Source organism: Danio rerio, chromosome 3 (assembly GCF_052040795.2).
Source record: "Danio rerio strain M-AB ecotype USA chromosome 3, GRCz13ab, whole genome shotgun sequence".
In the NCBI taxonomy this organism is placed as follows: domain Eukaryota; kingdom Metazoa; phylum Chordata; class Actinopteri; order Cypriniformes; family Danionidae; genus Danio; species Danio rerio.
The window spans coordinates 14,762,185-14,772,606 of record NC_141023.1 but is presented as its reverse complement, the minus strand read 5'-3'; the positions used below and the strand labels follow the sequence as shown (position 1 = coordinate 14,772,606).

Genomic DNA, 10,422 nt, shown 5'->3' with positions numbered 1-10,422 from the left:
CACAGTGTGTTTGAGACTTTAGTATGAATAAAACTGTCATTATTATTTGATAAAGCTGAAGTGCAAATGAAAAATCATGACGAAACACACGAGGAGAGTTTAAAAATTTATTTTTTATACATTTTTTTTATTTTTTTTGTTCTTTTTTTAACCATTTATTATTTGCTTATTTAATAAGGGGGGTTTGAGGACAAAGGGAGAGGTCACTGTATTTTTTATAAAAATGTCCCTCATTCTTTCCATTTTTGTTTTGTCTTGCACACTCACTCGTTTCGTCGTTCTGCTTTTAGACACTGCGTGTCTCCGTCCACTCAAATTAAAAATTACGAAGAAAAAAAACCCTAAATAAAACCAGAACATTCAGTCTTGCCAGAGGTAAAAGCGAAATCTTTTTGTCCTCGTTGGTGAAGCAGATGGAGATTATGTACATATGCGGTCACACAGAAGGTCCAGATGGGGGCGCTCTCTCTTTCTCTCCCTCTCAGTCTGTCTGTCAGTTTCCAGAAGGGTGATATGGAATCTGCTGGGGATTGTGAGCCTGCACTGGCACTGAGCACAGAACAAAAACACAAATGATCAAAGTCAGAAGGTAAAACACAATATACCATAAATGCTGTGGCACATTCCTGTATACAGTAGTCAACATTTAAAGAGGATCAAAAATCTTTCATCAAAGTTGTCCTAAAGCCAGGCCCGACTCCTGCTTTTGAAGGTAACATTCCAGGTGGACCAGAATACATGAATTTTTTTTTTTTTTTTAAAGAAATGTGTGGTCAGTGCACTAACAAACAGAACAAATCCAGTACAGATTTAGGCTTGTCCAATATTTCTGAACATGTAATAAATTAAAATAAAAATATCAATACAAATCAATTCAATAAATCAAAATAAATGAATAACAAATATATATATTAAATAAATATAAATAAATAAATAATTCAATAAATACAAGTAAAAAATAAAATAATATAAAAATATAAAAATGAAAAAAATCAAAAAATAAAAAGAACAAATATAACTGAGATAATATAAATAATTCAATAGATAAAAATAAATAATAAAACAATAAAAAATAAATGTAATAATAATGTAATAAAATCAATAAAAACAAATATAAAAGAAAAATATAATTCAACAAATACAAAATTTAATAAAATAATCAAACAAATGCATAAAATAAATAAACAAATAAATAAAAAAATCTAGAAAATAAATGAAATAAATACATATAAATAAATAAAAACAAATATATAAATGAAATAAAAAGTACAAATAAAAATGATAAATAAAAAAAATCAATAAAGTAAAAAAAAACATTAAAAATGAAAAACAAAAATTCAATAAATGCAAATAAAAATATTTAAATAAATAAAATTAATAAAACAAATAAAAACAAAAATCATACAAATATATAAATGAAATAAATAAAAATTAATTCAATAAAAATACATAATTCAGAAAAATAAATCAAATAAAAATGAAAGATCAATAATAAAATAAAAAAATATTTAAATGAAATAAAATAAAAATTAACTAAATACAAAAAAAAAATTAAATGAATAAATATTAATTTGATGTTAAAATAAATCAAAATGATCTTTTCATTAGTAAAATATTGACTTATTATTTCAAATGCTCTCCATCATTTTGATAGAAAAGTAAACTACCAAGTAAATATTGTGTGTTTGTGCAGCATTTTGACAAGTGCTTTGGATGTTGAGCACAGAAATCAGTGCGCTACACAGAATTAAGTTCTCTTTTGTCTAATGATGCTTAAGTTATAAAGACTTTTAGTAAGCCAGGCTTATTTGCAATCTTCATTAAAGCACGTTTCCAAAGAACACATTCAGATTTTATGCTAACTTTTCATAATCATAAAAATGGTAAATATTTTAATTCTTGTTGGTGTGGGCCAAAACCCTGGCCACCCTGTAAAGCCGAGCCTGCCGAAAAGGATTGAACAACATTCCCCTCTTGACTTTGGACAATTTTGAAAACTTTTTTTGATCCACTTCAAATGTTGACTATAGTATATATATTTGTATGTTAATTGTGACTGTCTTTTTTTCTTACTTCTGGAAGCTCTAAAAGAGTTGTTGTTGTTGGCTTTGGAAAAATTCAACTTTTAAATGAAAAAAAAAAAAAAAGATTGTTTTGATTAAACTGCATCAAACGTCACATGACCAGATCAGTTCACATATCTTTTAGCTAGCACATCTAAATCTAAGAGGTGTTATAAAGTAGTAGGGGTGTAACAGATCACAGTTGATCCCTGATTCGTATGGATCACAACCCATGGTTCGAAACACACAACCCGCGGATTAATACATTTATTTACTGGTAGATTAATTCTAAATCTGTAACAATCACAGAGACATCGCCTCTCACATCATTCAAATCACTTGTATGAAAGCATTTAGGCTTTCCTGTAAATATATAATGACAACGGAAGAAGTTGTGGTAGATTATTTGGAATGTGATGCGTTTCTTAGGTTATTAAAGGCGTTTTCTGTCACTACTCGTTTAGCCTGCATTAATGCATTCAGTGTAAGCGGCACGATTAATCATTAAAAGATCGAGATCTCAACACCCACGCAACATAAATTATAAATGACGGTGCTTTGCATATGTTTATTATTCCTTTGAATCGCTGCTTTGAAATCTGTGTTCGAAAAATGCAACAATCAAGAAAGAGATTCAGTCTTTAGTTTACAAACAGTCAAATAACACAGAAGTACTGGGAGAACAGTTTATAGTTCAGATATAACCACTGATGTGTATGATAAAGACTAAAATCGTCATCATATCAGACCTCCTAGTTTTTTGCGATTCCGCGATCGCTCAATCCAACGCAAGATAAACAAAAAGTTGCACATTTTTGCAATCCTGCAAAATTCTTCATTTAAATGCAAAATAAACACAGAAAAATTATCTTATAAAACATCCAATTCCAAACCATTTAATCAAATTTTATTTAAGTTTGCAATTTAGTGTTTTACATGACTTCTAGACGTTGCATATGCAATGCACCTGATGTATTTGAGTGTCTCTTGAGAAAAGACATCTCACACGCACCCTCGCAATCATTACATTCCATGAAAGTGAGGAGAAATGTTTTGCAAAATTGTCTGCACATTTCTGGCAATTACCACCACAAAATCTGTGATTTTTTTTAAAACCGCAAAAAAAAAAAAAAAAAAAAAAAAAAAAAAAAGTCATATGCGTTTAACTTAGCTCAAAAATGAAAGTTGTAGGGAGCAGTTAACACTATTCAACCAATAGGTGGCGACAACCAGCCATTAAAAATATGCCACTGAATAATTCTTTAAAAATTACACATCTAGCAATGAGTTTTATTAGTGAAAATGAGACTTAAAGTAAATATGGCTTGTCCAGATTATAATGTTAGATTTCAACATTTAGTGTTATCAGCCACATTAGAGTGACAGTGATTTTTTTTCATTTATTTTTATTTTGCTGATCATTTCTTTACTTTATTCTTATTAAAATTACAGGTTCTATGTTCTGTTTGTTAAACCAAAAGTGTGTTGCAAAAAAAATAAATAAAAAATGGTCCCATCCGTGACTAAAAAAACCATAGTGTGGTGCAAACCGTGAGATTTGTGATCCATTACACCTCTATAAAGTATGTACATGTAGAATAAAAGCTAATTTAAATAAACATAGTAGCAAAGAAGCTGGTGTTTTAGGGAGGTCTGAGGAGCAAAAGACACATATTTAACCATTTTTGGATAACACTGGGTGAAATATAAAATCTGTTTAGTATGCTTTGATGTAGCAGAGCCAAACGAAATCAGAACTTTAAGGTTAGAAACAGTTTGACATCATCTCCGTTGGTGGTCTTTGGTGCAGGACTCACCCTGAGGTCCTAGGTAGGTGAAGTGCTGGTGGGCCCCCTGCTGTGGTGGCGGGCCGTGTTGAGGGCCAGAACCCTGCTGAGGGGCAGCATGAAGCAGCATCACTGGCGGAGGACCGTGGCCTCCTGTGTGATGTGGACCCGACAGAGCACCGGGAACATGAGCCTGAAACAACAACACAACGAAAACATTACAGAAATTGTCAGGGGGAAATAAATACATACAAAAAATAAGTATATTTTTAAAATATATTAAAAATAATAATAATAATAATAATTCTAAATAGTTTTTTTTTTAATGCAAAAGAAAAAAAAAACATGTATAGAACTGTAAAATTACCGGCCACTTTATTAGGTACACCTGTCCACCTGCTTGTGAACGCACATTTCTAATCAGCCAATGACATGACAGCAACTAAATGCATTTAGGCATGTAGACATGGTCAAGACAATCTGCTGCAGTTCAATCCGAGCATCAGAATGGGAAAGCAAGGTGATTTAAGTGACTTTGAATGTGGCATGGTTGTTGGTGCCAGACAGGCTGGTCGGAGCATTTCAGAAACTGCTGCTATACTGGGATTTTTACGCACAAACATCTCTAGGGTTTAAAGAGAATGGTCCGAAAAAAAAGGGGGAGACAATATTTGGCATCAACAACATGACAGCATGGATCCAACTTGCCTTGTATCAGCAGTTCAGGCTGGTGGTGGTGTAATGGTGTGGGGTAGAGATGTGCGGATCAGCTGAAATGTCACCCGATTCCGCGGCTTCATACTAATCATCCTTCTGCCGGTACATATAGTTTTATCTAATATATGTATCCGCACCTGATTGTTGCTTTAATAATTTAATTCTTTGTTTTAGGCATGATATGTCGCTGTCAGGGCTGGAGCAAACTGGGCCGGAGCAAACTGAACTGGAGCTCTAGGCAAGAGATGATCATGGCGCCCTCATATCGAAAGCAAAAACGAGAGAAGGGGGTGTGAATGCGCGTACAACAGCGAGGACCAGGGCGGTGGGGGTATTGTTGCGGACACCGCCCTCTCTATTCTGCCGCCCTGGGTCGCCTCTATGGACACGCCAGCTCTGTGTGGATATTAACAGCAGATTCAGTGACCTTTAACCTGAGCATCTCTAATAGTAAAATAATATGTTAATTGTAAACGTTTTTAAATGAACATTTATTTATAAAAACAAAAGTTTGTCTTTAGACAACATTCTTCATTTTAAAATAGATACAGAAAGTACAAATAAGACATTTCAGCTTTAACAGATCTCATCTTCCCTTTCTGCAAAGCCCACTCTCTGCTTTTTTCGCTGGTCCACTGCCATGTGCACCCGCAATTAATCATAATGTATTTTTATTACCCAACCAACCCGCGGATTATCCGCAGTGCCCACGGATATAACCACCATCAGCGCATCACTAGTGTGGGGGATATTTTCTTGGAACACTTTGGCCCCATTAGTACCAATTGAGTACTAACTTGATCTGGTGCATGCCTTCTATATAATTTGTATTTTCAACAACTCCTATTATTTTATCTAGAATAATTGGGTACTAATTTAAACAACCTGTGCCCAACCCCTATTTTGTCTTAGTTTTTATTTTATATATTTTTTTGTATTTTTCTAGTTCTTTTTTTTATTGAACAATATTTTTATGCGCATCTTATGCATACGTCTTCTGAGGCACAAGACATTTATAAAATAAAGAAAAGATTCTCACAGCTTTTTCCACCACAGCAAATCCTGTTTTACTATTGACATTTGGCTCCAGTTAAGCAGGAAGTGATGAATTTGTTCTCTGACTTGGATGAAAACTCACGACTTTTATGCAATATTCCTGTTTTGCGCATGAAGTTAATTCACATCTTTGGATGGAAACATAGCAATTATTATTATGATAATAAATCAAAATTAAAATATTGTAAGATTATAATAACCCTAAACAGAATAAAAAAAAAACATTAAATAAAATCTACATAAAACAATAAATACAGAAAAAAAAGTGAAATATTAAACAAATGAAAAATTTGATAGACTGAATGTTTGCAGTCTCAAAGAACACATCTAACTTCTGTATGAATTTTGAAATAGGATTATATCTATTAACTTAAAGGTCCCATGAAGTGCTATAAAATGTGCATTTTAATTTCATGCTTGATGTAATTTCAACTGAAAATAAAAAGAGTGTGGGTCATAGTAAAGCTCCTCCCCTTTTTAAATAACAGCCAATAGCGTTTTGTTTTCATCACAGCTCTGTCAGTGAGATTGCTTGAGCTCAAGTGCAAATGAAAAGCAAATAAGCAAATTAAAGGGGGCGGGAAGTGTCATATACTAGAGAGCATTTGATCGGTCAAGACTTGATAAGAAACTTAAGTATGAGACGACGTAAAAAAAAAAAAATAATTGATCCATTTAGTGTAACGTGACAAAATGTAAGCTTTGAATGTTTAAATCAGTCTCTAAACACAAATCTGGTCACTATTTTAGAGCACACTGGCTTATAGATATCCTTAAAACTAACAAACTAAAACTAGCATCTACATTTTGGTATTTTAATTTCACATCTAAATTTGCAATAAAAAAAACATTTTGAACAACAATATTGTGCAAAAAAAAAGAAAGAAAAGGAACAAACATTTACATTTTGAGAAGACGTGCACAGTTGAGAAATGTGTGTAGTGTGTGACCTGTGTGAGCTGTCCCAGAGAGGAGTAAGGATGCGGCAGTGGCTGGTGTCCCGGCAGACTGTAGCCCTGAAGGGAGTAAGAGGCCTGTGGAGAGCTGTGTCCTGGAGGAAGGTTAGGAGGAGTCGGGGCTGACAGCGGCCCAGAGTGATACAAAGACTGAGGCTGAGGACCAGACTGACCAGACTGGAGGATAAAAAAACAACAACACAATGACAACTCAATACAATTACTGGCAACACATCAACATTTACATGTTTTAACTTAGTTGCTGATATCATTAGGGATGCACCGAGAAAAGTTTTGGACTGAAAGCGAAAAGTCTGGATACCAAAATGCCTTGCAATTAATAATTTTAACAAATATAGCAATTATAAGTAATACAAAATAAGTCATTATGTATGACTTTCTAAAATTCAAGTCATTTTTTTTAATTACTACAAAACAAGATAAGGGATTAAGCTGGAATATTCAAGCTATCCCGGCTTAATTTAACCTTGACTCCTTATTCACTGCAATTAACCTTATTCATTGCAGCTAGCCTAATCCAGGCCAAGATCAATTCTAGTAAATTATCAGCTTGTATTGATGTCAAAGCTACTAAAAATTAATATGTTATATAGTCACTTTAAATTCTTGGCCATTTACTTATAATTTCAATGCAAATTTTTCGTAAAGTATATGCATGTTCAAAAGTATTAGCAATATCTATCTATCTATCTATCTATCTATCTATCTATCTATCTATCTATCTGAAAGAAAAAAAAAAGAAAGATTAAAGTGTAGACAGATGATTAAATTTTTTTTTGCTTAAAAATCCAGAACTGTAGATTTCAATCACGATTCCGTAGAAGTAAAATAAAGGTTAATATGAGTAGGTTATTATTATTGTATTTCTCAAAACCATGGTAAAACAACATTATCTGTAGGTCTATTGTTGATTAAAATGCTAAATTTTGTATAAACTTTAAATAGTGGACTTGAACAGACTATAAATATGTCCTGGTTGTTAATTCACATCACAGTAATCACATCTATTCATAATTCTGTAGTTGAATTATTATGTTAGAGACATATGCTTGACATTAATAAGAATGTCAATAACTCAATTTTTAATTTTAATTTAACTCAATTAATTTAATTTTTAACCTTTTAATTCTAAAGTGACAATTTGTCATTATCAGATTCCCTTCTTGCATTACATTCAACATTATATAGACTAGAGCAGATAAACTGACACAGTAAACATTTATTTTTATGCACAATACTGTGTTAGCTATGAAAGAAATAACATATCAAAATGTTTGTCGTAATCATAACTTTAAAATGAGATATGATCTTTTAAATGATGTGCGTGCTGGTTTCACTTTTACTGCCAAATGCGGTTCAAGTCATGGCTGCAGTCATTATAAGAAAATAAAATAAAAACACACACACGAAAATAATATTTACCACACGGCTCCCAAACAATCACTCTGTTATACAATTTAAACGTTATTTACAACTTTATTAACGTTATTCACAGCCTATGCAGGTTTTGTTTACAAAAGTAGACCTAATTGGCGGGCACACATGCATCCTCACAGTAAAAAAACAGTGCGTCAGCTCAAGTGTGATTTCGCGGCTGGGAATAAGTCCTTACATTAAGGCAGAAATTACATTTCTGGGTGAAATATACCTTATATGTACAGTATGTGACACTTTTAACGCCATGGAGGAGGAGTCCATGTCGCAGAGCAATGTTTATAAAACAATGTGAAGACTTTACGCTTCTCTCCTGACCTTGAAAATAGAATTGTAATATAATTGTAGAAAAGCAGATAATGTGTAGAGTCGAATCGAGATCTATTTTCGATTAATCGTGCAGCCTTAAAACGGTTATAAAAAAGTATAAATATTAAAATGTAAATGGGTAAGTTGGCTAATAATCTTCATGATACATTTCCTGAACGTCCAAGGGTCACACTTGAGACCAAGGATGCGCCCGAAACCGCCTACTACTTAGAAGGTAATGCATTTAAATTTAAATGCATTACTCGGCCATCAAAAAAAGTGCGTTCGATACAGTATGCGAGTAGTATGAATGGAATTTGGACGCACTACATCCGCCATGAGCGCGTTACCTTCCCTCGTGAGTTGTGTCGCTTTGCTCCCATTCATGAATTTTCTCACTGGGCATCATGTCATAGCAAAGCGTGCATGGGATGCACACTTCAGAATCTTGCTGGTAGTAGAATTGAATGAATTCAGACATACTACATGGCTCGCATAAGCCTCTGGAGCAAATTAATGGGATTTCTCAGATCAACTTTCAACTCATTACCTGACTGGCTCACATCAAGTTTTATCCACATCTGCATCATTAAATCTGTGCTCTATCCTATGGTCTGTTTTAAAATGCTGTAAACCCGCACTTATCCCGACTATTATAAACCAGGCTTGACATAGCCTCACATGCTGCATTAACAAATGTGCAGTCATGATATGCTGATCAAACTAGGTCAAACTTCGCTTTTCTGTTATCCTGCATTCTTATTCTGGCAGAGAGCTATTGCACAGAATTAAGCAGACGGATGTACCTGTCCCGGGCTGGGAGCGGGGTGTTGAGGGGGCGGCTGGCTGCCTGTAGGGGTGCTGGAGGGCTGAGGATGAATGGAGCCCGAGTGATGAGAGAATGACTGCGGAGCTGGAGGACAAAGACAAAAACAAAGATCACTTTACTAGTTAAAAATACAAAATCATAATCATATTAGGCCTTGGTAAAAGATCGAGTTAATGGTTTAAAAGTATTGGATTCTTAAAATCTAGAGAAGCTTTCAGGATCAATCAATATTCTGTATTTCACGGGGTCTCCAAGAGCGAGGTGAGAGCTCATCAGGGGCAGGGTGATATTAAGTCCCAATCCCAAGTTTTGTACCCCTACCCCATGGCCCTTAAAACAGAGTGTGAAGGGGAAGGGCTTCAAAATTTACTTTAAGAAATGGGATACCTGCACACGTCATCATATGTCATCGCTATCTCTTGCTTCATATTAGATCTGACGATCGTGACTGCTGTAATTAATTTAGTTGTGTTATTTTTTGGTGTTTATCCTCAGGAATTCACTGAAGGCATATATAATGTTGTCATAATGATCTAATGTGGCAATAAGCTCATAATACTGTGCATTCACACAGTGGCCATATTCATCTATGTGAAGACACGAAAACAACATTAACATTATAGCAGACACTGTAAAAAGCTCATTCCCAGCCACTAGACTTTTCTGACCGGGTATTAGAGTGTCATCGAGTGTCAAAATGTTTTGGGACTTCTGTACAGAAGTTATTATTAGGGATTATAGATTGCGAAATTTACCGGTTTTTATGTTAGCGTTTTTGCCGGTAAAACACATGCGCAGATAAGAATGTGTTAAAAAATGTTTGTTTGTTGTAAAAATTCGGAATGAATGACAAAAATGTGGATCTCCTTACTTCCGGGTGTAACTATCCTGCCGCTCTGGCTGGTCAGGGCTCGAAATTGACCTTTTTGCTTGGTAGCACCGGTGCTCCTAACTTAAAAAATGTAGGCGCATCAGCCAAAATTTAGTCGCACCCACCAATTATGAGCACCGTTACTACAGGTTTTATACAAACATATTTATTGTATTTGAAATCAACACTAATCAAACTAACAAGTAAAAAAATTTATACATGTATGCAAGTGTGAGGAAAATATGTCTCAACAAAATACCGTTATCACAAGAAAATAAACTTTTATAACAGAACTGAGTGAGCAAAAGATACACGGAGCGCTCACCGGCCCTGCACACACTGCTTGAATGAATCTGTTAACGGTATGACTGTGCTGTTC

General features: G+C 34.1%; 1 protein-coding gene across 4 annotated transcripts in view; it reads right to left on the bottom strand.

Moving 5' to 3' along the window:
- Positions 1-93: 93 nt before the first annotated feature.
- The window catches only part of atxn2l (ataxin 2-like), a 31,205-nt gene continuing 20,876 nt past the window's right edge, over positions 94-10,422 (bottom strand). For 2 of the 4 annotated variants that reach the window (XM_087242201.1, XM_087242203.1), the window contains 5 exons: positions 9,150-9,256; positions 6,574-6,756; positions 3,881-4,043; positions 2,074-2,122; positions 94-549 (listed from right to left, as the gene is read on the bottom strand). In XM_087242201.1, coding sequence (XP_087098327.1) covers positions 2,085-2,122; positions 3,881-4,043; positions 6,574-6,756; positions 9,150-9,256 — 491 coding nt within the window. In that variant the 3' untranslated portion in view covers positions 94-549; positions 2,074-2,084. 4 annotated transcript variants of the gene reach the window in all.